The sequence below is a fragment of the Haplochromis burtoni genome, unplaced genomic scaffold (genome assembly GCF_018398535.1).
Source record: "Haplochromis burtoni strain Fernald_Lab_line unplaced genomic scaffold, NCSU_Asbu1 Contig_117, whole genome shotgun sequence".
In the NCBI taxonomy this organism is placed as follows: domain Eukaryota; kingdom Metazoa; phylum Chordata; class Actinopteri; order Cichliformes; family Cichlidae; genus Haplochromis; species Haplochromis burtoni.
In genome coordinates, this window is record NW_024582478.1 from 56,377 (window position 1) to 83,583 (window position 27,207).

Genomic DNA, 27,207 nt, shown 5'->3' on the forward strand with positions numbered 1-27,207 from the left:
CCGAACTTGAACTTTGATGGGACACAGGCAGAGTTTTCAAAGCGTACTTTTTATTCCTGCTAAAATGGTGCTCGGGTTATTTGTGCAGTGAAATTAGCCTCCACAGGAACGTGACTGCTAATCACAACGAGGTCCTTCACCTGACGGGCTAATCCGGGATTTTGGATTTGGTCCGTCACCATAAATCCAGATGTTTGACATCCACCTGCAGTGTGCTTCCACCCACCACACCAGGTCTCGCTACCATCTCGTAAACCTTCCCTTTCACTCTTGTTACAAATCCTCCCTCGTCTCCACCCACTCCGCCCTGCCTGCACTCTCTTATTCACCTCTCTTGTGTTGCTTTGGACGGTTGATTCCAGGTATTTAAGCTCATCCACCTTCGCTAGCTTTACCCCCATCCTGAACCCACCTGCCACTCCTGCTGCACACCTCACGACTGTCTCTCTGCCCTCATACACCTGCACCACCCTCACATACTCCTCTGCTCCTCATGCACCGTTTCTCTCGTGGCCATCGTTGTGAACCCAACTGATCTGGTATGGAAATCTCATTCTGGATGATCTGCCTGTTGAATCTGGCAAACTCTCCCCATTTATCTGGGATTCTGCTGCACATGAGCTGATGGCATTATTCTATTATTGCCACCAGTCTGAGAAAGTTTAAATTGAGTTTTTCCCCATTAAGTGTTGGCTGCCCTGCAGATTGACTGGCATATTAATCTGAAAGCTATTTGTATTCCTATTTGCTCAAAAACAAAAACAAATGAATTAAAGGAAAAAGTCTTCAGCAGCAAAGAGAACGAATCAGCTCTGACGCAAATCACACACCCTTGAAACAAAACCAATCGTCTGTGTTCCAATTAGGAGAAGAAACGATTTGCCGCGCGGCCCCAGAGGAAAGCAACATGATTACGTTCATCATTTTAATTATGCATCATTTAGCCTCAGCAACAAGCTGCGTTACCCTAAGTGCTCTGGGAACAAACATGTGTATTATTGCTGTATCTGAACCAGAGATCTCTCGTTGTTCTTTGAAATGTCAGCGTAAAGGTCAGCGCTCATACGTTCTCCTCGTGTTTCTCCACAGGGCACGAAGAGGCTGAGTCTGAGGGGAAAATCAAATAACACGTTATTAATACGAGGCTTGTGCAGCTTTAAGTGGAGCAAACACTGAAGCGCTTTGCAAACTTTTTTTTCCTGCTTTGTTTTAAAGTCTTTTTTTACACAATCTGTTTGTAATCGGAGCCTCTGATTCGTGGATAATCTGCCCCTCTTTTCCATTTTAGTAAAATAGTTTGTAGTGATGGTTAAAGTTATTAAGATGGAAGTTTGGAGGCGTTTGGGTGCGGTCAGTGAGGGTGAGTTGGTTGGTCAGATAAAGAGTGGGTGGAGTCTTACAAAAGACAATGCAATAAGATGACGTTACTAGAAAAGCAGAGACATGATGGAAAGGTCTTTTTATTTTTATGATAGTGAAGGTTGCCATTTTATCTCTTTGTGCATGAAAATGTGTTCATTTCCTGTGAGCTGGTGAGGGACGCAAAGGTACAGGTGTGGAATCAGATTTTCAACATGGAGGACGGTGATGGGTGGAGAGTGACGGTGTGCTGGGCGGGACGTTAATGAGAGGAAGACAAAGTCCCAGAGAATTCACTCAGAGAGGCTAAACTGCTCACAAACTCTGCATTAATGACACGAGCAGACGGAGCCGAGCCAATCAGGTGAGCCGTACGCTGCTGAAGATGGTTCCTCCAACAGAACTGAAGGAGAGCCCAGAACACCCCTGCAGGAGGTTTCTGAGGCGCCAGGTCTTTAACTTCTCTCACTCTGATATTAATTCACAAAAACAGCCACATCGAGCTGCTTTACTCTGACGGATAAATCCCACTGTGAGTCCGCTGCTGCCTGCAGAGGACTGAGGAAAGGAGATAAAGTAGGACATAAGTGCTGATGTATGGATCTGGGCCACCGGCTCAGAAAAGTCCTGCTGCAAACGGCAAACAAAAGAAAAGAGGGTAAAATGCAAAGATTGGGCTCCTAGTTTAAACAGCAACTCTGTCATCCTGCCCTCTAGTGGCAGCAGGAGTCATGACACAAGAAGAGTGGGAGAGGTTTCCGTGATCAGCTCCTCTCAGTAAAGATATGAGGAAGCGAGGAGGAAAGGAGCATCGTTTGGTGAGAAATCTTTTCTTCTCATCCAAACATCCAAAGTGCTGCACAGCTGGATCACAGCTCAGGTTGATGGGTCGGTCGGTAGGTAGATGATAGATAAATGGTTTAATCCCTCTGCTAGTTTACAAGAGGGATTAAACCAAAGAAAAGATGAAGTTAGTTAAAAAGAGTAAAAGTAAGACTGGCATTATGCAAGAGAATATAAACTAAGAGTTTATATCAACTTTAACATTATTTCATTATTATTTCTTTTTCATTCTCATGTGCTTAACTGTTAAATGGCCCTTTGTCTGAAAGAGTCAGCCTCCCAAAAATCAAGGAGCCCTGGTCTTGATAAAGGAGGTGAGCTTGGCTCCTCTCTTGCTGTGTCGCCTCCTCACAGAGCTGACGTAGCTCCACTGTGTGGGAGCAGGCTGTGCGTGTGCAGGTGGAGTAAGGAGATGGAGGCTTTTTGGGGGGTGATGGTCGACTCGTCTTCTCACACAAACATCCACATTCATTCACTCAGATGTTTCCACAGTGCATTGAAATGCGGGGTGCACAAAGCGGGCCAGCGCATGAATTTAAATGTCAAGTGCACTTGAGCGGGCAGCTGGCTCTGCACATTTGTGCTGCGCTCTCTTTGCTAGATGCTGATTTGTATGTGGAGGTGCAGACAGCCTCCTGTCCCTCCTCACTTGTTTCTGTTTCTGTGCCTCTTTCACCTCATTTATTTTTCTCAACCTTCCTTCCAATTTGCAGCTCCGCTGGAAGCCGTGCATCGAAGGCAGAGTTTATTTCTGCAGACCGGTGTGACATTTCATGTCTCAGAGGCAGCAAAATATCCTACGTGAGGGACACACGGGGGTGCAATTAAAATGGCATGCACAGTTCCGCCTCTGTCAGTGCGCCCCAGGGCGGCTGTGACTACAACGTAGCTGCCATCACCAGTGTGTGGATGTGTGTGTGGATGGGTGGATGACTGGATGTGTAAAGCGCTTTGAGGTCCTTTGGGACGAGTAAAGCGCTATATAAATACAGGCCATTTAAATGCAAATAATTAAATACGTTTGTTTGAACCATTTAAAGCACCACTGAGACTCCAGTCTGCTGTTAGGTCCGACGCTCGCTTTGAGTCAGACTGAGCTAAAAAAGAGTCCAATTTTCTTTCAGCTCCAATAAAATGATTCATGTTCTCCAGGTGCTGCAGTAAACTTTCATGCCCAGCATCTGTGGAAAAGAGGACTTCTGAGGACCAGCAGTGAGATGCTGGCAGTGTTTGTCCTGGTTTGTCCTCAAACAGAAACAAACCTGCTGACGGGAATAAAGTCGCGACGCCGAGGAGCTTCCACCGAACTTTATCACGAAGGAGAACGCGCGAACATGCGTTACACCATCTCACTCTGAACTTCTCACAGACTTTCAGAGCTGAAGCATCTAGTCAGCAGGCAGAGGTACACCTACAGGCTCCACCCACACTAACCAATAAAACTCTGTGAGCAGCAGGCTCGTTTGGCAGCACCGCTGTGACATAAATGATGATGGAAAACGATGTTTGCTGTTGTAAGATCAGGCTTCAGCGCTGCAGCTGCGTTTTCCTCCTGAGCTGTGTTTCAGTTTCACACCAGAGTCTGTCTGATGTCAAACAGCAGCTCTCGTGTTTTTCAGTTTTCCTGACATCATGATTGTTAAAAGTCCGCTTGTTCATTGTAACTGTTTATACTACGTTACCCATGATGCACCTCGGTATCTGTACTTCCGGTTGGGAACGTGTTCAGCGCAGTTCTGCACAGATGAGAGATGACCACACACACCCATATACACACTCACACCCCCTTTACCTGCATGTGAATACTGTAATGCCTCCCTACCAACGCTGTACATCCTGTTGATGTCATCTGCCACCTCCTTATTAAAGTTATTTGAACTACATCACTGTGGAGTACCATTCCTTCTGACCGAGGACGACTCAGTTGAAGCGTGATCGGCAATCAGTGCAAACATACGTTACAATGATTTTACTGCCTCTGAGCTCAGAGCAGCATCTTTACTGTCTTCTAAAAGTCTTTGAACCTTTTTGATGGGCAGCAGTGTTAGTTTGACTCGTATCAATGCTGCCTTTTCTTTCTGTGGAGCACTTTGACTTCGTTTGGTATTATTATAAATATTATTGGCTAAACTTCACCGCTCGCTCTGATCCTTACCCGACTGTTTCCTGGTTTGTTGTTGTCCTCGTTCAGAGGTGTGCACACAGTGTGAGGTTTGTGTGTGTTTGTGCCTCAAGCTTTTATGATCCAAATGTTGAACTGCAATAAATAAAACTCAGCAGGAGCTCAGCGGGGCGCAGAACTGCCCCCTTTCCTCCCAGAAGATACGACGTGTGCGCCTTTAATCAAGTGCACTTTTCCTCTGATAGGACTCACCACTTATTCCACACACACACGCATGCACGTGCACGCGCACACACGCACACGTCTGCTTTACTTACACATTCTTACATCATCTTTGGCTCCGTCTGCTCTGGTTTACAGAACAGCTTCAGTTTTGTATCCAGTGGTGAAAGGAGGACAAACAGTTACCTCATGTGTCCTCATGTTTTATGATGACATCAGATGCAAAAGACAAAAAGTGAAACAAACATAAAAACAGTTATTTTCTGCCTGTTCTCCATCATTTCATACGCTGTAAAATCTAATTAGTTCACAGAACTCAAACAAACTAAGTAAAGCAAACTTAAGACGACTGTTAGGACAACTTACACAAGTCTGCAGTATGAAGAATAACTTGATATTTCTGACTGTACAACACTAATTGTTTACCTACTGACAAACATTTCAACTTCAACTAAATGAAAAAACTATTTGTGGTAACCTGAATATGATTGAAAATAATAAACAACACTTTATGTAATGATGTTAAAATCAGCCCAACTTTTATTTTCAAACACAACAAAGTACAACAGCCAACATACTGGACACTGTTCTGCTGAACAACAAACAGTTATATTGCCTTCACTGTTATAATCTTACAATGATCATAATCAGATGTAATTATTCTGAAAATAAGTTTGTTTTGTGCTTACATTACTTACATAATCAAATAAAATATTTGTTGTTCTGTCACAAGTGCAGTCTCTGATTTAAACAACACATTTGTTTTTCATTCCAACACAGGAGCTGGAATGTTGTAATGTTTTAAGGATGCTTGTTTCCAGTCCAGGCATTACTGCTGAATGACTGTCATGGATCGAGGTGATCCACATGTAGGTGCAGAAGAAAGTCTTTAACTTCCCTTCAGTACAGTGGCAGTGGATGTGGGTTGGAGATGCAATGAGCTTGAACCTGCAGGCGACCATCTTCACTGACCACACCATCTGTGACGGAGGACTCATCTCTCCTGGTGTCCTGCAAGCAAACAATCATATTTTTTGGAACATGAACTTAACATTTTTTTTCTGCATTTGGTATAGAACAGACTCCAATTTACACAACCTCAGGCTCCCTCCCCACCGGAGAGGTGAAATTCAATGCCCCACTCTCAGTCTGGATAGCCCTGACCCCCACCCAACACACAATAATGTCATGAAAGCATCATTTTAAAAAGGGCTATGCAAACATGGCCAATAACTTTCATTCTAATGATGTGCAAAATGATTTGGGCACAAAACAAATTTTGCTGTTAGAAAACTTGCAGACTTTGTCCTGTGTATGTTTCTGTTCTGTGTCTTGTGTCCTGTTTGTTTGTATATGTGTCTTTCTTGCTGCTGTTAAACCCAAAATTCCCCTTGTGGGACAATTAAAGGATTATTTTATTTTATTCACTATATACAGTGTAGACCCTCCAAACGAAGTTTGGGGGATGTGATCTTTTAAGAGATGCAGACAAACTGTTGTTGGGCGATCGTGGCTCAAGAGTTGGGAGTTCGTCTTGTAATCAGAAGGTTGCCGGTTCGAGCCCCGGCTCGGACAGTCTCGGCCGTTGTGTCCTCGGGCGAGACACTTCACCCGTTGCCTACTGGTGATGGTCAGAGGTCCCGGTGGCGCCAGTGTCCGGCAGCCTCGCCTCTGTCAGTGCGCCCCAGGGTGGGTGTGGCTACAATGTAGCTGCCATCACCAGTGTGTGAATGGGTGGATGACTGGATGTGTAAAGTGCTTTGGGGTCCTTAGGGACTAGTAAAGCGCTCTACAAATACAGGCCATTTGTTTGTTTACTTCCACAGCATGTCTTGTAGAATTAACTGGAGTCACAGCATCGTGCAGTCATATCTCAAGTCTAATAACAGAAGACAGGAAAAGATCAGTGAAGAAACAACTTCCCCAAACCAAAGCACAAATAAAACAATAAGTAAAACAGGCTGATCTAAAGTATGATTAAAGTCCAGCCTGATTAATATAAATGTCACTGACAGTTGCTAATATATTGGAAAACCAAAATACTTACTGATGTCTTTCTGTCCCGAGCCTCAAAGACAGAAGCAAGCAGAGGAAGAAAAAACTGAAGCCAGTTTGATCCTTAATGGCTGTGCAGTCATTGTAACTTACAACACAGAAGGTCCATGTAGACCCCACACAGCCAAATTAGACTAACACATATAGTATTAAAAACACCTTCTACTGTGTCTGAAGATCTGCCCTCCCCCTGTGGCTCGGTCACTCTGGTGTTTCTACATTCTTCATCTTCCTCCTCCTCAGCATTCGCTCACAGCCTTTCACTTCGTCTCTCTCTGTCAGTGTTTGGTTTCAAGCATGATATTAGTATTAATTATAATTTCTTTATCGTTAAACTTATCGGGTCTGAAAAGTAGAGCCAATGATGGTGTGTCAAAAACCTGCGTTCTTTCTTGCGTCCAGCAGGGGGCGACTCCTCTGGGTGTGACTGTGCAGAAGCCTGTGAGGAGAGAACGAGCCTCCTGCTCAGTAAAACTCTTTCCTGGTGAGTTTTTGGTCTCAGGCTGTATTTTGAGTCTGACTGAAAAAAGCATAAAGTTCATTTTGTGAATTTCAGCCCATCAGAGACAGCAGGGAGGATTATTTGGGGGGATTTACTGTCTCTGCAAAGACACCCAGGAGCCTCCTCTAACACCTCACTCATTTGTTCCCAACGTTCAAACCACATCCGTCGACTGCCTCAGGCCTCCGTCACACTGAAGGCAGACAGCGGGCCTTTCTCCACTCCTCTGAATCCAGCCGTGGAGACCTCAGGTCCTCTGCTGCGTTCTTCTTCTTCTTCTTCCTGCTTTGTGTCTGTTGTAGTTTTCAAAATCCCCCTCAGTGAAAAACAAAACCCAACTATGACAAAGAGCAGGCTGCTGCAGCAAATTAAAACAAGAAGAAGAAAAAATCCCAGCGCTCATTGTCTTGGTTCCAGTCTGCACTGTTGGACAATCCCCCCGAGCCACTGTTGTTCTGCTAAAATAAGGCTGCCTTATTGTATAAAGCACCGCAGGGACTCCAGCCAGCAGCTGCTGCTAAACACAGTCTGTGATGTTCCTCCACAAACCTCCAAACTAATATTGTTTTGTAAGGCCTCAGTCATGCACAGCTAACACTGCAATATATGTTTTTATTGATTTGAGGCAACAAGATGTGAAAAACATGCAGACGTTTCTGAAAGCGTGAACTCGCAGGGCTGATTCAGTATCGCTAATAAAACCTCCAGAGTGTGATTTATGACTTCTGAAAAGTCCTTCCAGGTCTCACCAGTCAGGGAAAAAATCCAAAACTTTCTTTTGCCCCAAAGTCATTTTTCTCCTGACATCCCTGACCGACTTTTCTGTGCTTGGCTCTGGATGATGTCACAGAGAGGGGATGTCACAAACTGGGCCCCTCGGGCACAGAAGCTCCACCCACCTGCTGTTCATCTGACCTTCAATTAGAAAATTGGCTTTAAGGGGGCGGAGCTAAAACACTTTGTTTCAGATGATAATGAGCGGTTGCAGAGGATCAGATGAAGAAGGATTATTTTGAACTGTGAATCATGCAAAGCTGCTCATTGCCCAGCAGCAAGAAACGAGCCGACTCGATCACATCATGACGAGAAGCTGAAAACTTTAATGTTTCCTGACGTTTATACTGTCAGCGCCTTCCTCACTGAGTCGATGCTGGCAGTCTGCAGTCCTCCTCAGCTCGCTGAGTAAAATCGTCCTCACGGGGACTTCAGTAAGCAGCAGGTTTAACGCTGATTTTTGTGGCATTATATTGTCCTCATAAGTGGATTCAGGCCCTTGTAGCGCAAAATTTAGTATTTTGGTCTAAATAACCCAAAATGTGACGTCCACATATGTGGACGGGAGGTCCTGGGGGGTTAAGGAGCTCAGAAATGACGCTCTGCTGCCACCAAGTGTCCACAGTGGGCAGTTACACACAGAGTGCAGTCCTTTGCCGTCTCCTGGCCATTCACGCAGCTCGTCACAGCGTTCCCACGCTGTCATGCTCAGTTTTCTCATCATCGCTCTGGTCCAATCATCTTCCTGCCTGCCTTCTGTGAGCCAATCAGCTTCTGTTTCCTGTGCTTTGAGTCTTATCACTGTCAGGCTCCAAACACTCAAACAAATGAAATTTAAGGTCGAACAGGAAACAGTCATGTGAGCTCAGAATGAAACGAAGGCCAAACAAACCTACTGGGCTGACTTCAACATTTTCTACCTGCGTTTATTCGTGTGAACATAAAAATGAAAGACCTCTGTTTTTATCTGCAGTGACTCATTTCTATTGTCATTCTCATTTCAACAGGTCAGTGGAACCATCAACACGTTACAGAACTACAGAAGGAACCAAAAATGTTCTTCAGCTGACATCATCACTGTGAGTGTGAGTCCAGCACAGTGTGGAGCGTTTTAAATGTAAAGAAGAGTTGAGGTTGAAGATGAAATCACACGCAAACACAGGAGACGATGTGTTACTTTATTTTTTTATTAGTGAATGAGTCTTTAATACAGATACTTGAAGGACGCGCAGGTCTTCTCAGTTTAATAAATACACATTACAGCGAAGACTGAAACTCTGTGACAGCATCGCATCAGGACAGGAAATGACCTCAGCGTGACGAGCAGAGATGAGACGTCCTGTCTTTGTCAGCACTTTCTCTTCATGCTGTTACAGCACACACACACACACACACACACACACACACACACACACACACACACACACACACACACACACACCAACTTCTTTATGTCAGGGAAAGGAGGCTGATATCGTAGCATCCATCCACCTGCAGCACAGAGAACCACCATCATCACTCTGCTCTCATTTCTAATGACACACACGTGATTACACACACACGCTCACGCGCACACATGCTCACAGCACACGTGCCTTCACAAAAATGTCATTTCAGATCATTTGATAAACTAAAATGTTCATCATCTCTGAGAACATGAAAAACGAGCTAACGGCCAAATGTTATTACATCACCTCCATCATGAACACACTCGTTACAGGACAGATGAGGCTGACTGTGTGTTTCACTCACATCGAACCGTCCGATGGATGCTGTTGTCTGATTGGTCTGCATCACCTCAGTCAGAGCCCACATCTGCTGGATGCTGGAGGATACGGTCTGCGGGTCAGGGAGGCCCTGAGGGACACACGGGGACACAATCATGCTCCTTCCTGGATCATAGTTAACATTTGAAGCTGAAGCTCTGAAGTAAATCAATTAATAGAAATCAGAACTCACGTACTCAGTCACATGACCAAACAAAAAAAACCCGACCACACGAGCATCTGAAACGCCAAAAGCCCATGTCATCAGGAAGTAAACGCACTCGCCGCCGTCTCTTTAACCTGCTGGTAATCAGACCGCCTCACAGCGCCACGAGCTGGCGTGCGTCACTGATGAGCACCAAATGCTCTGCTACGGACGTCGGTGATGCGAATTCAATTCAGTTTGATTTATATAACACCAAATCACAGCTACAGCGGCCTCAGTGTGCTTTATATTGTACAGTAGACCTACAATAACACAGACAGAGAAACCCCAACAATCATATGACCCCCTATGAGCAAGCACTTTGGTGACAGTGGGAAGGAAAAACTCCCTTTGAACAGGAAGAAACCTCCGGCAGAACCAGGCTCAGGGAGGGGCGGGGCCATCTGTTAGACGTGTTTCTGCTGGTTAAGCTGAAGCCGCCAGACTGCGCTGACAGAGGCGGTGATGTTATTTTCCACAGTCACACGAGCGTCTGGGCTTGGAGATGAGGTGAGGAGTGAGGCAGAGCTGGTTCAGCAATCAGATCAGTATCCTCTGCCTCTGCTTGAAGGAGGCCGAGGACACAGTTTCATATCTCATCTGGCCTGGGAGCTGGAAACCATCGCCATGGGAAAGGACGGCTTATCTGCAGCCACCGTGACCTGACTCTGGATCAGCAGGAGCAGCTGGACCTGCCGGTTTACTGCTGCCTCCATCGGTTAGTTTGTTTCTTCAACAGCAATAAAAAGCTCTGCTCCTGACTCACAGTTAAAAACGTGTCACAGAGGTAACCTGTAAGTGAGCTTAGAGGCTATGAGAGCCTGAGGTCAACCAGAACTCGTTGATCCTTCCTCCTGTTCCAGCTAAACTAAAGTCTCTGTTCAGCTGGATTTGCTTTTTGCCTTTTTAATAGTTTGTTTTTCCGGAGTCACAGACAAAAAGTAAGAAAAGCTTCTTTCATTAGGAAGCTTATCAAAAACAAATCAGAGCCCAGAGGAAGACGAGCTGCAGAATAATAAAACCCTCATTTGCGTTTCAGCCCTGAAGAAGCTGAAATTGAATTTAAGTATGAAAACTGAGAAATGAGCTAATAAAATATGCAGCAAACTCCCATCAGGCTCTCAAAGCTCGGCGCCCTCGTGTAGACAGAAACACGGTGCGTACCTCCAGATCGGGGTGCTGGTCAGTGAGGGTCAGGTCAGACAGCCAATCAGAAACCTCCTTCTCTGGGTCCTGGAACGAGGAAGAGCGTTTGTTAAACTCTGCAGTCGAGTTTCTGTTACTTTGTTGTTCAGTTGGATCTCTGCTTCAGTTCTCACTCTGGCTCCACCTGCTGGTGGTTCAACAGCAAACCCCAACACCCCCCACCGATCCAACCCACAGCTGCAGGAACCACTGCGGTTTATTTCTGATTCTGACGTCAGTTCAATCCTCAGCACGTGGTCCATGCAATACAGTGCATGACTTTTTCACCAGAATCACCACGGCAACACATCACCTATGTTCAGGGTGTCGTTAAAATCAGCCGGATGCAATTATTTACAGCATGTTGGGTGGGTTTACCTGTGGAAGGTAAACCAGGTAAACTTTGCTAAACCCACAGAATGAAGCTCCAGCTCTGTGTGTTTAACCCGGGCTTTAGAAAACGTCTCAAAGTCGCTCTGCTTGATGCTGATCTGCTGCTGAGTCTCGTCACACTGCTGGAAACACGCAGCACACACCAAGAACACCTGATCAGCCAATCACATTCATTCACTGTGATCTGCACCTGTCCTTCCTGTGGGACCAGAAGCTTTAATGTTTAAATGGACCCAGTTTAAAGTGTCTCAGCTCTAATGTGCAGCCGTCACCTCAGAACCAAACAGCAGCACTGAGCGCGCTCAGAGACGAAATCATTCATTTGCCGCTCTGTGCCAGAAATCACCAGATTAACCTGCATCTTCATCATTTGTCTGATGTACTGTTAGATTTTTATGTTCTTGATAGATTTTATCACCATTTATCATCTAATAACGTCTCTGACTGGAGCAGCTGACACTCGCAGGGATCGTTTATTAGCATGTGAGCACCCTCAGAGCCTGAGGAGGAGGCTATGTGTAGAAGCTGTGAGGTGTTCCAGTTCAAATCACGATAGAAGGGCTGGCACCACTGCTCCACCTTCTCACACATTTCCTTAAATGTGGTCCACTGACTGCTGCAAATCAGTGGAGTTCAAACTGGTTTAAACCTTCTGGGAGAGCCAGAAAGAGGCCCTGTGAGCGCAGCTGCTCAGCAGACACAGTGTAAACACAGAGAAGCATTTAGCAGCTAAAGAGTGCCAGGTGGGGTCAACAAAACATCCTCCACCTCAACTTCAAACATCGCCCATCTGCCCGTGCTGTGAGGAGTTACTGAAACTTTGACTCTCCTCCCTCTCCTGCACAGTCATGGTGTTGTGATGCTGGGTTGGACTGGAAGAAGCACTGACGTTTCCCTTCAAAGTGACAGCGTGCTGATGTTACCTGAGGGCCTGAGTTCATTATATGCTCTCTCACTGAGTCTGTGATTAATGTCACTTTACCTTCCTGCACTCCTGACTCCGCTGCACGTTAACGACAACATTAGACAAACTCACCGGCTCCGTGTGAGGAAATATTTTAATGTCTTCAAGGCTGAAGGTTAACCAGGCCAAGGACGGCTGCCTCAGGATCAGCCGCACACACACCACGTGATCCGGCTCCACCTGCATCTGAGGCACGAACGACAGCAGAGGAAAACCGGCTCATCAGAATACATGATCCACTCATCCATCCACCCACCCAAGGGTGTGGCCGCCTCTCATCCGTGGCCACTGGTATAACACAAAATACAAAAACATGGACCAAAGTTGTTGAAGAACCAGAAGCTGCTGTGATTCTGATCAGAACGTTTTCGCCAACATTTCTTCAAATCATTCGAGTCCTTTGAGTCCCGACGAGGTGCAAAAATCAGTGCAGCAACAGAACACAATGAATCTCCCTCAAGGCTAAATGTGACGAACACTAAACCCATAAGAAGTGACTGAACATAATTTATGCTATCACAGTTACCGTTTAAACTCATCAGCCTCGCAGTGCCGACTGAAGTAAACAAAAATGAAATCTCCATTCACCACCTGGCTCTATTTGCATGGAGAATAAACAGAGGAAATGAAGAATAAGTCACTGTGTGTTGTCTCCAAACTTACAAACTTATTGTGAGTTTCTCAGGGAGCCGGCTGGCTCGACGCCACTGCAGCTGAGAGGGAAAACAAACTGGAGCCGGCTGTGGTGGTTTTTATGCCCAGCGGGATGCATCGATCTACAGATCTGACGATTGCGGTTAATCCTCCTGTCATTAGCAGAGGCACAGCAGCTCGGTCTGGCAGCACAACAGGCGGCACGGTTTTCTCAACTTCTGCCATCAGAAGCGAGGAGGCAGAGCGGCTAACGAGACGCTGCTCTGCGGCCCGTTTCCTCTCGTTTCTTTACAGAGCTGCTCCCAAACTTTGACCTGCAGGGCCTTTCTAAACCTCTGGTGGGTTGTCACACTGCTTTGTGTAGGGCCACTACCTGTAATACTGCAGGTAACACCTGATCACATCTGGCGTGATTAGTTGGAGAAACATTTTTGCCCCTTTGGTCTCAAACACATCTGGTATAATTCAGACATGTGATATCAGCTTCTCATATATTTTGACTTCCTGTCCTGCAGCTGGCTGAAAGCTTCATTTCTGCTGGCTGAGTCATCACTGTCACTGATCTTTATATCAAAGGGTCAGCGTTAGTGTTTTGGCTAATGCCAAGCTGGTTTCTGGTACTAGATGAGACCATGTTTAGATGAGAGGGTAATATGTAGAGTCTAGGGAGACCGACTCTCGGCTGGAGCCTCTGCTGGACGGTAGAGGAACTGCAGGTTCAGTGATGATGTTTTTCCTGATGTGAGTTTTGTTATGAGCTGAGAATTGTCTTACGTCTAAAACTGTGGAGGACAATGATACATTTTAAACACACACCGTTATCATGTTTACGTCCAGGGAGATGTTTGTTGCACAGAGAGCAGCAGAACCAGTCAGTGACGTCCATGTTTCAGAGCTGCTGTGGAGTAAGAAACCATCCTTTGTCACTAAGAGCCTGACGCTGTTCATCACACTTCCTCACAACAACAGTATCTGAACCCAAACAACCATATTTTTCTAACCCTGAACAGAGTGTGGAAGGTAGAGTAAAAAATCCTGCAGGAAAACGAAACAAGCGCATAGACAGAGATCAATATGAGCTGTGAGCCTCCAGCCTCCTGCACTGCAGAATTTCAGCTCGCTGAAAACAGACCTCAGCACAGATGTCTCCGTTTCTCCTGGTGTCATAAGTGCAGCAGTTTCTTTTAACTAATGGAGGTCATTCCTTAATTATTTAACAATGACCTTGGGATGAGTTTAAAAAAAGGTCTGATATAAAAGAAAACTACTTTTGATGTCAAGGTTCCTCCTCAGCACGCCTGCAGCGTTAAAGGTCATCACAACAGGTGTGGCTCTTTGATGCACCGACAGCGTGAGGACAGGTTACTCTGTTGTCAGTCATCATGTCCAAACTAAGCAAACACGGTCTAAAAACGAATGCAACATTATAAAAAACTAAAAACAAGTTGAATGAAAAATAGCACACCCTCACAGTCTCATATACGACCTGCTGGGAAGGTTTGACTGAGAGATCAGATCAGTAGGAAACAACCGGTTTATGCATTTTAAGATAAAAAAGAAACGCCTTTTAAATTGTTTATGATGACATGATGCCAGAATGATTTCCAAGCTACATTCAGATTTGAAATGGGTAACGTTTGAACTCAGAGGAAACGACGTGTTTCTGTACAACAAACTTATCAGATGCTAAACAGGAAACACTGATCATCAAGTGTTGTGAAAAGTTCAGGTTTTAATCTTCAGCAGTTTTGCGTTTCCGCAGTCGAATATGTTTATGGCTGCTTTGTCGTTAAACCGTAGCAGTGACTGAAAAGCCAGATTTAAGGTGAGAAGAGGTGAAGCCCACCTGCGTCCGGTGAATGGTGTAGTAGTCCTGGGAGCCCCCCTCAGTGTGGGGGTTGTCCATCAGGGGCAGGTCTCTCATGGCCGTGCACCACTTGGCGGGGGCCTCCTGCTCGGGGTTCCTCCTCAGCAGGCGCACCGTCACGTAGGCTGTGTAGTAGTTCTTAAAGGTGACCTCCTCGATCTGGAAGAAACGCAGTGATGCAGGAGAAACATCAGCTCCCAGCACAGCTCGGATATTTTAGATATTTAATTTCTATTTAAAAAAGATTGAAAACCAGAACTAATGACAGCAGATGTGTTGGATTCAGCACGAATATCAGAATAAATCTGCAGAAATTTGACCTCCTCAGGGCTCGAGATCACTTTAATGGGAAATATTATTTAATAAGGGCTTCCTTTTAATCTGTGAGTGTATATATGTAAAAACCTTCCACACAGAGAGACGCTCCTAATTAAATACTCTCAACTTTTCCCTTCAGCCTCCGCGGCTCGCCTCAGCTTGTCCTTCAGGTCTTCTAGTCACAGTCACGAGAACAAAAGCTTTGAATGTTAGCTTTATCTGATGTTATAATCTGATTAAAAGAAACATTAAATTGTGACTTGATTTGTATTTTGCATTTCTGACTGGAACACAGGGCTGCTGACAGGAATAAAAGAAAGTTCCTTGGTGATGTGCTGGATGAAGTGAAACTTCATTAAACCACGCTGGGCCTGGAAGGGAAATGCCTCCCGTCCATTCTGGGTCTTAACCTATTATCTAAGAAACGCTGTATCTGCCAAATCTCTGCATTAAGGCCTAAACGGAGCGCACAGCTCGCTGCTGAAAACTCCTTTGTGCATTAGTGGCTCCAGGCAGACGCCTTTGAAGCTCGCAGCTTTGAGCTAATGAGGAGTCACTCTGCATTAAAGACGACTTTAAATTAGGACTAAATGCTGAAAAGTGGGTCAGCACCCAAAATGTTTGAAGTCGCTCCCAAGACAGGAGCACAGCTCTCTATTTAAACAAATGCTGTGAGTGCATGCGCTGCTGCTGAGAGGCCCAGATGGAGGGATGTTCTGCTGCTTTCAGGTTTTTAACTTTGCTCTGGGGGCAAAAGACAACAAACAGAACTTTAGTGACGTCTTTCTCCAGCAGCAGAAAATTCACTTCCAATAACGAACACAAACAAAGTCAGGCTGCACGTAATAATTACTGTTACTGAATATCTTATTGTGAAATCGTGTCATTATTTTGTCTAAGACATGTGAACAAACAGTGAAAAGTATCTAAGAGTGTCTGGATGCATGTTCAGTAATGCAGGTGATGTGAGAAAGTCGATTGTGTCGGCCTGGACGCAGCGTTTTCTCAGGCCTTATAAACCGTACAGCTGCGTAACAGCCGACACCAACACCACTGACTAACAGTGAGGCGAGATCTGCTTCATGACTGTTAATGTGCAAAACTGCAAATCACTCAACTGAGATTGATGGGGGACATTTTACAGTCAACGTGAACAATAAACAGTATTTAAGGTGTGACTCTCATCATCCACTGGAGCACCAACGGAGAGAAAGACAACTGCTGCCTAAGCAAAAGCCCTTTAACAGGCATAACTTACAAAATAAAAGCCTTCTGTTGTGTGTTTTCATTATTTTTATAGATTAATTATTAGCTTCTTTGTCTGCAGCTTTTCTTTTACCTACAAAAACATCCTTCATCTCCACTGTGTGTCAGCGCATCAACATCCTACTTGTTCTGGCTGTTGATTGGTTCTTTGATTGGAGCCGGAGACAGACACCTACTATTATGATCATCATAACTCAATTCAATTTTATTTATATAGCGCCAAATCACAACAAAAGTCCTCAAGGCGCTTCATAGATACAGAGAAAAACCCAACAATCATATGACCCCCTATGAGCAAGCACTTTGGCGACAGTGGGAAGGAAAAACTCCCTTTTAACAGGAAGAAACCTCCGGCAGAACCAGGCTCAGGGAGGGGCGGGGCCATCTGCTGGATGGTTGGGGTGAGAGAAGGAAGACAGGATAAAGACATGCTGTGGAAGAGAGACAGAGGTTAATAACAGATATGATTCAATGCAGAGAGGTCTGTTAACACATAGTGAGTGAAAGTGACGGAAAGGAAAACCCAATGCATCATGGGAATCCCCGGCAGCCTACGTCTATTGCAGCATAACTAAGGGAGGATTCAGGGTCACCTGGTCCAGCCCTAACTATATGCTTTAGCAAAAAGGAAAGTTTGAAGCCTAATCTTGAAAGTAGAGATAGTGTCTGTCTCCTGAATCCAAACTGGAAGCTGGTTCCACAGAAGAGGGGCCTGAAAACTGAAGGCTCTGCCTCCCATTCTACTTTTAAATACTCTAGGAACAACAAGTAGGCCTGCAGAGCGAGAGCGAAGTGCTCTAATAGGGTGATATGGTACTACAAGGTCATTAAGATAAGATGGGGCCTGATTATTTAAGACCTTGTATGTGAGGAGCAGGATTTTGAATTCTGGATTTAACAGGAAGCCAAAACAGGAGAAATCTGCTCTCTTTCTAGTCCCTGTCAGGACTCTTGCTGCAGCATTTTGGATCAGCTGAAGGCTTTTCAGGGAGTTTTTAGGACTTCCTGATAATAATGAATTACAGTCGTCCAGCCTGGAAGTAATAAATGCATGAACTAGTTTTTCAGCGTCACTCTGAGACAGGATATTTCTAACTTTAGAGATGTTGCACAAATGGAAGAAAGCATAGAAGTTGATAAAGCCTCAGGAGGATGTCAGACAAAAAACATGGAGGATGCTGTAGGTAACTGATCATGTGAGGCACTCGGGGGCTCTCTGCGTTTGCTTACATTAACAGGCTTTCCAAACGGGAGGTTGACGTCGACGACACAGACACCGGAGTGAGCCGTGTCTGCTTTGGCATCTCCAATCTGCAGGTAGACCGGAGCTTTGACAGTGAAGTTCACAGGCTTGGTGTCGTCAGGGGTCCCGCTCATCGTCTGGAAGAACAAATGAGAGGTCTGAAGTGAGTGACCTGTCTGCCACACAAGGTGAGTTCCCGCTTCTGTTCTACAGCTGATCTGTGGTTTCTGAACGCTTCTTTACGCGCCGTACAGCTCGGACAAATAAAGCTAAACCTGGGCCTAGTCCTGCAGTCTAATGAAAGGATCAGGAGGACAGCTGTCAGTGCTGCAGCTGCAGATGTGCGCGCTCTGTCAGCACCACGGACAGCGACGGCACCGCCGCTGGATCCAGTTAGCACGGAGGCTAAAAGCTCCACAGCTAACCGACGGCTAAACACTGTCGGTGATTTCAGGCTAAAACAAACCGAAGCGGAAAAGCTCCGCTGCTTCGGGGCTCACCTGTCCGTGTTTCAGAGGGCTCGCAGTCGGTGGAGGTCAGCAGAAAGATGAAGAAAAGGCCTAAATGAACCGCTGAAAGTCGCAGATGTCAACATGCTAAAGAGAATCAGTTTTGCTTCCTGGTTGTCACCATGGCGACCGGGGCAGTCTAAAAGGGCCAGCAGTATGTCAAAAAAATGGAAACCGTCCCGTCAATGGAGCTGAAACCAGAAAATATACGTTTTTGCTTGAAAAATTATGAAAACTTTTCATTACGTATCACAAAGGGTGGTGGGTGCCATGATATCAAACTTTCAAAGTAAAAGCTATTGGTTTCTTATAGAAAGACTCTTATACTTTAAAATATTTCATACTTTTCCAAATGTTAGTGACAAGAAGTCATCAGGACATTTCAAAAAGTGTCGTTCCTACCCCCAGCACTCGTCAGCATAAAAGCCTTTGGTTAGTTAGTGTAACTTACAAAATAAAATCCTTCTGTTGACCGGAAGAGTCTTAAAGGGCCAGCAGCCCTCTGAGCCGCAGCAGTCTCCTCACAGATGGAGCCTGTTGTTCAGTTTATAATAATGTGCAGGGGCAGAACGAAGGCGAGTGTGGGCCCCTTAAAAAGTCCCCCCAATCATAAAGAAGTTTAACTGAGGTCCTCCCACTGTTTTCATGACAGCTTGACAGATGACATCCAGCTTGCCTATGATCTCTTTTTATTAAATCAAATCATTCTACACCTAACACTTTAAAAAATAGAAAAAAGAAAGAAATACAAAGAAACAAATAAGAAAACCATAAAAGAAAAAATTTGAGTCTCCAGTTCTGGTCAGTCTGTGTGATTATAGCCCCGGTTTCCTGCTCTTCCTCTTCTGTTGAAGTTAAAAAAAAAGAAAAGAAAGAGAAAAGAAAGAAAGAAAGAAGCTCATCTGCTTCAGGGATGAACTGAGCGCTTCTGCATTCTTTGGTCGTAAGAATGCAGAAGTTCCTGTTGTCTTTACATCACTAAAAGCAGTCTGTCCATCCTCCTCTGACCTCTGATGTCAACAAGACATTTCCTCCCAGAGAACTCCTGCACACTGGATAGACATGAGAGATGTTTGAGCTTCAGCAGGTCACCATGACCACGCCTCCAAGTCTGAAACAGTGGGTTGCTGACATGTTATTGGCTGATTGCATAGTTGTTAAAATGAGCAGTTGAACAGGTGTACCTAATAATGTTGCAGGTGTGTACATCATAATCCTGTATAGAAACGTGCCTGTACTTATTTACAGACACCTACCACAGGGCCTGTCCTGTGCCACAGTCCAGTTTACAGCAGTGAAAATGTGCCACTGTTCTTTCCTTTCATCCTGTGTGAATGTGACGCAATATTTGGAAGAATTTTTGGTTGTTTGTTGATTGATTTTAATGTATTTTGAATGCATTTAGTTTGCATTGTTGGTCCCGAGACACTGCGCTGTGACTGCTGCAGCACTGATTTAGTAAAACTCGTGTTTCTTTATTTGATTTTGCTTTGCTAAGACGAGTGTTTATATATGCCGCCATGGGGATCAAATAATAATATTGACCTTAAATTCTTTTTTTTCCTAACAAACCAATGCTTTCCCAAATAATGGCTTTGTTCTAACATTTGTCTTTATTCTTTAAACATTTATCATGTTTTCTTCTGAATAAACAGCCATGGACACTAGTCAGTGAAACCTGGCACGGAGTTTTAGTTGCTTTTTGTTCATTTTTCTGTCCCTTGTCTCTTTTGCTTTATTTTGAAAGTCAGCTCTTGGTGTGCTCTTCTGTGTTTTTACTTCCCTCCTGTGTATTTCTTGTCCTGGTTAGAGTCTCAGCTCACCTGTTCTCGTTACCCTCCTCTCTGTGAGCTCAGTCTGTGTGTCTTTGTCAGGTTGTCTTCTTCTTATTCAGATCTGGGATCATTTGCTGCTTTTCCTACTCTTTGGTTCAAGCTTCCTGTTTAACTCTGGGTTTAAATAAAGGATCTTTTAAAATAACTGCCAGCTACTGATCCCACGAGCTTCTTACTGAAACACACAGTGCATCCAAAACCAATCAAATCACTTGGAAACCACAGAGTCAGCTACCTGATACATGTTCACCTTCATCATTGATTAAAGAAACAGATACAAGTCTGGCAGCTAACTTAGATAATAATATGAATAAAACATGTTTAATAGTTATTTACTGTGCTGCTACACCAAGTGTAAGTCTCATTGTTAGAGACCATTTCGTGGTGAGACCATTAAGGGGTAAATATGTCCCAGTTACATATCCCACAGCCTTTTCTGTGAGCTCTCACCGACAGCAGATGGCATCCTTACTGCACGGATCTCACCTGCATCATTTTAACGGCCTCCATCTCCTCCTCCAAGAGTCATTGCTTCATTTCTTCTCCACCCTGCACAAAAAACATAAAAACAGACAATCTCTGGTCAAAATGAGATTTGGGTGTTCAGCAGCGGTATCAGGGTGAGGCAGCACACCTATGGCTTTATCAGCCGGCAGCAGGAATCAGCTGTTATTAGAGGCTGAGCGCTGAAGCTGTGGACACAGCTGCCACCTTTCTACCTTTCCTTTTACATCTTCCTCTTCTGCACACTGAGGCCGAGTGGTGAAGAGGACTGAAATTAGGCACTGACAAGGTCAAATATAAAACATTATACAGCACATTCATTTTTAAATCGTCACCAAAATTGGCAAAATCATCTTCAGCCCAGGCCTCACAGGATATATCACATATTATTACTGATTTCTGACATTGTTTGACTTTCATAGTCAAAGACAAAGTTTAGCTAACAAACAGGAAGGAGGGCAGGACAAAGACATGCTGTGGAAGAGAGCCAGAGATTCATAATAACGAATAAACATGACTGCAGTCTGACACAAAAACTCTTTTTGTTGTCTATAGATCATGTCCTATTCCTGACTTTTAAGCCTTAATGTTTGCATGGTTGAGGGCGTGGCCTAATTTTCACCTGGTAAAGGCTGTTTGACCATTAAGAGATATACACTATTTTTTCCTTATCAGTACTAGTTCATCATTAGATCTTTATCCACTAGTGACTCTGTGGCAGGAGATCCAAATCCCAAACTGGTCTGATCCAATCGGATTTTCATGCTGTAGGCTCCTCTTGGCTGAACTAGTAGCTCTGACAGTCTTGCTAGTTAACTGTAAAACTGAAAAAAGGTTTAGCAGTTTAACACTGATCAGTGGTTGTATAGCTCACTACTGCAGGTGCAGATCTGCAGCATGGATCAGATGCAGGAGTGTCTGCAAGGAGCTCCTACAGGCACAACACGAAAATCCTTTGAGGTAAAAGTACAAAAAAATCGGTACATATGAGATTAATGATGAAAAATCACATTTAGTTTAGCTAAACGTAACCGTAAACATATGACTTGAAATGCGACCGGGTGTCCAGACTAATAGATTTCATGTTGGCATCTCTGCTGTGAGCGGCTGCTCTGTCACTCAGTTTCTCACTCTGTGTTTTCCTCTAAGCCTCTCTATCCCTGTGCTGCTATCACTCCAGCTCTGAAACCAAACACTGTGCCCCCCCCTCCGCCCACCCGCCTCCGAGATACAGTACAATGGCATACATTCATCCATTCTGTTTATTGTGTTTGAAGCAGGGGGAGATGGGCTTTCCAAAGCCCTCAGATCAGTCGGTGTAGGAAGCTGGCACCGTGGTCCCTCGGCAAAAACAATCCCCTTTTTTCCCAGATGGTCTGCACAAGCGAGCATGGAGCTGCAGGAGCTTAGCGAGAGAGAGGAGAGGGGGGGAGAAGTCCATCATGTCCAAGGAGCAACATCCAGTTTTTATCTCAGAGACCCGAAGCCCTGGCATTCAGTCTGTCTGGCAGTTTATCTGTCTCCTTCCTTCTTTTATTTCCTTCTGCCTTTCTCTCTCTCTCTGTCTGTGTGCCAGTTGTCAGCACCATCTGTCTGGTTTCTCCACGATAAGAACTTGTTTTTTAAAGCAGACAAACGAGGACAGGCTGATGACTGTTTGTAATATTCCTCTCTGTCGCTTTTGAACCCGTCTCCCCTGCCGGGCGAAACACCTCTGAGACGGGAGAGAAAATTCACCGGGCCCGGTCGATGATATGTTTCTTACATAAGAGCGCCGCTAAGGTGTCACTCTTACGTAAGAAACATGCAGCTGACAAAGTGCCGCTGCCTTCCCCTTTCACAGGATAACCTTGAAAGAATGTAGGCAAAGGGAGGAGAGCTGCGGAGAGTATTTGTCATGGTAAAATAAGAAGAAGATGCCAAAACAATTTCAAACAGTTTCAAACTCTGGCTGTAAGCCATCCACGGATCCAATTAGTGCAGAAAATGTAGGTAGTCTGAGGATTTCTAGGCTGCTGTTGGAGGGAGAAAAACTTCCAAAGTTCAATGTAGTTCTTTAAAATTGTTTCAAATATTTCAAAGCACAGCTGTACCTGAGTAACAGAAGAACACACTGATGAAATCCAACCAAAAACAGAAGAAATTAAAATGATGTAATAAAAACAAATACAAACGTGAACTCTAACCTCTGATGTGACTCTAACGGTGGACGTGATTATTACAGATTTCGATGAAAGTTCAGCACATCACTTCAGATCTCAGTGCTCTGGCTTTTATACACGTCACACCTACAACTCCAAACTCATCTAGGGAAGCCAAACCAGGGTTTATTCAGTGGGACTCACAGGTACTTGTAGCTCTCCTCGATGTCTGCAGTGTTGCCTTACGGGAGTATAAACCTCAGTTCTGACTGCCTTCCCTCTCTTTGTTACCCTCCGACTTTTTGATGTCTGGTCTCACGGTCTCGAGTAGCTGGGGTTCTGCTCCTCTGGTGTCTCTGACTGTTTCCTTTCATGTATGAAGCCACGTTCCTGTTCGTCGTAGCCGCTGTGATGCCTGACAGGAGCTTCCATGTGGTGCTGAGGCAGGTTATCAATCCTCCCTATCGCTGGATGGGAGCGGTCCCATCTGAGGGTCCTTGGGGATCAGGACTATCTGGCCTTCCGTTAGCCATTGTGGCTGTGTCTCGTCCATTAGCAGCTGGTTCGTTTGTGCTGCCAAACACTCATGGGGTGCAGTCAGCCTCTTCAGACAGGAGATGTGAATCATGTCAGGGCCTGGTGCCGTCCAACGCTTCATGCACGACACTCTGTGATGGTTATGGGATCCTGTTCAGGGAGGATGCTCAGATCCCACATGCTCTTTCAGTATTGCTCCGTCTCCAGCCTTGGTGGGGCTGTTCTCATATTGTTTCACTGAATGTACACTTTGGATGGTTTTGTAGGGAATAGCTGGTTTATTCTTCAGGCAGTTAGCCAAGGCTGTGAGTCTTTGCTTGGCAGTTTCTGAGACCTCAGGTTTGAGCAGGTTGCTCTACTTCTTAGGGACCTTCTTCATCACACCTTTGTGCTGCTCCAGTGGTTGGCTAACTGCTCTCTTTGCTGACTTGATCTTGGCGACAGAAGGAACACTGGTTTGAACCAAGGACAACGCCCACCACACTCATTCCTCGCACGCTGACAGTGATGTCATCACACAGCCACAGCCAGTTAAAGAAGAGAGCAGAGGATAAGCTCGGAATCTCTTCCTTAACAAAGAGCAGAACTTGAGACGTTGGAGGACAAATGTCACCTTTTTGTTTTTATCATTTAAGGCGACTGGCAAGAGTAAAATCTTTTCTTTCGAGGCAGCACCTTGAAACAGTGATCCATGCTTTCATTTCTTTCCGCCTGGACTGTAACTCACTTTATGTGGGGGTCAGTCAGTCATTGCTCTCAGGTCGGCAGCTGGTTCAAAATGCGGCTGCACGACTCCTAACAGGAACTCGAAAAAGAGAGCATATAACCCCCGTGCCTTCACAGTCTTGCCCGCCTTACCTCTCTGAGCTTCTTCATCCCCACACACCCTGTCGGTCTCTCAGGTCAGCTGACCAGCTGCTGCTGGAGGTACCGAGATCCAGGAGGAAGCTCACAGGGGGCGGGGCCTTCTCTATCGTGGCTCCAAAATTATGGAATAATTTGCCCATGCATGTTAGAGAGGCCCCTTCACTGTCCACTTTTAAATCACGTCTTAAAACCCACTTTTATTCCTTGGCTTTTAGCCTCAGTGAGACTTAGTTTCTCTTTTAATTGAAGTAGTTATTTAATTAATGATTTCACTCTTCTTTTATTTTGTTTTTATTTATATCTCATGTGATTTTATTTTACAGTTCCAATGTACAGCACTTTGTGTCAGCTGTGGTTGTTTTTAAAGTGCTTTATAAATAAAGGTGATGATGATGATGATGATGACCTTTGAGCATGTTGTTCACACAGAGATGCACTTGAGCTAAATCTGCATGACTGCACATCAGTTTGGTGACTTGTTGCATCAGACCCAGCTCTCACTGAACAAAAGCCTCAGCAGAGAGTACCTGTAACGCTGCACGTCTTTGGGAAGCAGTGAGAAACAGACCGTCTCCTGTGTAATTCCAAGATGTGTCCTGTTTTTATTTGTGCAAGCATCAAAAAATAAAGAACAAAATAAAGAAAGCTCTCACACTCATACTGCACTGTGAAGGTAACAGAGGTTATTCAGTTGTGTCCTGTGCTGCAGTTTTGAATGGCTGACGTGAAATGCAGGGTGAAACGCGCCTCTGGGTTGTCCTGTTCTCTCCTGTGTGCAGTCCTCGTACGTCTGCAGTCTGTCCTCTCCTCGCTTCCAGTTTCTGTAAAAGCATGTCATCCATTGCCCGCTTTCTCTTTCTGGCTGCAGAGTGGCACTGTGGTGACGCAGGAAACACTGAGGATGTGCAGTGTGTGGGGTCGGAGAGGGAGACGGGGGTCGTGTTGAGGAGAGGAGGGGGTCTCTGGCTGGTGATGAAGAGTGCATTGTTTCAGGCCCAGAGCCGCTGCCCTCCTGTGCTGGTACTTCTGTTGTGTTGCTATTCAGTGTGCAAAGAGAACAACAAAGATTTGGTTATGAAGATCAGCTTTCTTTTGTGCGACAGCATATTTGTGTAATGTGCACGAACTGTGCGTATCTATAGACGCACAGAGGAAAGAGGAAGCTTCATTGTGGGGGGGGGCGTCGGATGTGAGCTTCATATTTCACAGCAACATAAAACATGGACGTAGCAACAAAAGTGTGCAATGGTCTCATTAATAACACACACAAGCGGCCTCTGGGTGAACAAACGACAAAGCTTGTCGTTGGCTGTGTGGGCAGCAGTAGGCTAGCCACTGCTACCACACAACAATGTTAGCTTAATGCTACTCTATGTGTCTCTCTGTGTCTCTCTGCAAACCTGGAAGGATTTTCCATTTCTACGAACGCCGTGAATTATTTCTGGACTTTCAGAAGGAGCGATCCAGTTTAAGGCCACTGCTAATCTCATTGTCACGTTTCATACAGATCATTGTGGAGTTGAGAGAGAGCCAGCCCATCCTCGCTACGTTTTACAGAAACATCACAGAGATCATTTCAACCGGCTGCATGTCTGTGTGAGATTGTGGAGCCTCTGACTGGAAGATTTCTCTTCCCTTTGCTTGTCTTGAGCCAAAACCACGGTCAGGGACTCCTCACACCCCCACGTGGACTGTTCTCCCCGCTGGCCTCTGCAAACAGGTTCTACAACATTTTGCACAGGTTCTGCATCAGCGTCCCCCCAGGTCATCAGTCTGCTAAGCCCAGAATGAGAATATGTTGCTCATACTGTATTTTTTCTTCTATATGTTTTAATATATAAATATTTAAACATACTTCATCCATTTGTTGAACCAACTGCCATACAGTTTCCCTCCTCGCACTCTTGCTGCGGACTGACTGACTCTGTCGCCCTTTAACATTTATTTATTGTGACTTTTAACCTGCTGTATCTGTTTGATCCTTTTTGCAGGTTTTTGTTGTATTTTGATCATTTTTTATTTGGTCTTAAATTATTTGACTGTTTTCACCTTCGTCACCTTCACCTTAGCTTTAAGCAGCCCTGTGAGTTTGGAAGAATCTGCTCTGAAGCAGATGTGCATACTGAAAGTTGTAGCTTGCTGTGGTCACTTTTATAATGTCAGCACTGCTAAAATTCCAGTTTGAGGCAAAGTGCTGAAATTTGAAAACCATCTTAAAAATGTTGTGTTTGTTTATTATTTACCAGAATTTGATCTGTGAACATGCGACTCATATTTCAACACAACAGCTTGTGTTTGTGCAGAGGGGGCAGCCGCTCCGAGGTCATTCTGACCTCCTTATGCACCGGTCTTCCCACTGTGTGTTCAATTTGCTGCAGTTTTACAAGAAATAAGAAAAATAATCATAACAAGATGTTTCACCTGTTGTGAAACTAAATTGCCTTCCAGCCACCCGGTGAAGTGTGGGTTAAGAGGGATTAAATGAGTAGTTAGAGAAGCCTGACAGCGGCGGCTCAGCTCCGGCCTCCTGTTCAAGCTCTCACTCCACCTCTCTCTCTCTCACACGCACAAACAAACAGGAAGTCGTGTGGAGCAGCAAAGACGGCGTGAAGCAAACAGGATTACATACAAGTCATCTTTTACTGACACAGAGTAAAAAGCAAAATCAAAAATCAAATAATGACCTCAGAGGTGCCTCACCTCGTCATCGAGCCGGTCGTCAGGGTCACTGGGGTGTTCGGCTTTAGTTACTGGGATTAAAATAAAGCTCAGTGTTGGTGTGTTTGCGGTCTGATGTTTGGATCCACCGCTGCGCTGAAACCGAGCTTCCTGAATGAGCCACAGATCACAGCATGGTGTTAAAGCATCTTCTAATTAAAGTCAGTGATGCTCATACGCGCCGCTTACAACACTTTAAATGTTTGATGGCACTGCTGAGGTTTTCCAATAAAGATTTTCTCTTTTTTTGAAGAAAACTGGAGAGATGAGTTTCTATTAAGAGGGACTATGAGAAGCTGAATCATCTGATTCGATCCAGCAGCGCTGCTTTAAACTCTGCTTTCATCAAGTTTTTGAG

At 45.0% G+C, this 27,207-nt stretch overlaps 1 protein-coding gene and 1 long non-coding RNA gene across 4 annotated transcripts; both read right to left on the reverse strand.

Annotated features, from left to right (window-relative positions):
- Window positions 1–5,063: 5,063 nt before the first annotated feature.
- Window positions 5,064–6,396, reverse strand: LOC121815012. The gene is made up of 2 exons (XR_006054731.1): window positions 6,365–6,396; window positions 5,064–5,557 (listed from the first exon to the last, which is right to left on the reverse strand). It is a non-coding gene; the product is annotated as an uncharacterized LOC121815012 (long non-coding RNA).
- Window positions 6,397–9,048: 2,652 nt separating this feature from the next.
- nicn1 (nicolin 1) lies at window positions 9,049–18,806 on the reverse strand. Of its 3 annotated transcripts, none has more exons than XM_005928948.3 (8): window positions 18,699–18,806; window positions 18,239–18,438; window positions 17,726–17,875; window positions 14,891–15,070; window positions 12,463–12,576; window positions 11,013–11,081; window positions 9,630–9,734; window positions 9,049–9,368 (listed from the first exon to the last, which is right to left on the reverse strand). In XM_005928948.3, the coding sequence occupies exons 3-8, from the start codon at window positions 17,870–17,872 to the stop codon at window positions 9,327–9,329; spliced, it is 657 nt and encodes a 218-aa protein (XP_005929010.1). In that variant the 5' UTR covers window positions 17,873–17,875; window positions 18,239–18,438; window positions 18,699–18,806; the 3' UTR covers window positions 9,049–9,326. The 3 variants fall into 3 exon arrangements, with proteins under 3 accessions (XP_005929010.1, XP_005929009.1, XP_005929011.1); XM_005928947.3 differs by lacking the exon at window positions 18,699–18,806 and adding an exon at window positions 18,592–18,692; XM_005928949.3 differs by lacking the exons at window positions 12,463–12,576; window positions 18,699–18,806 and adding an exon at window positions 18,592–18,692.
- Between the last annotated feature and the right edge of the window lie 8,401 nt (window positions 18,807–27,207).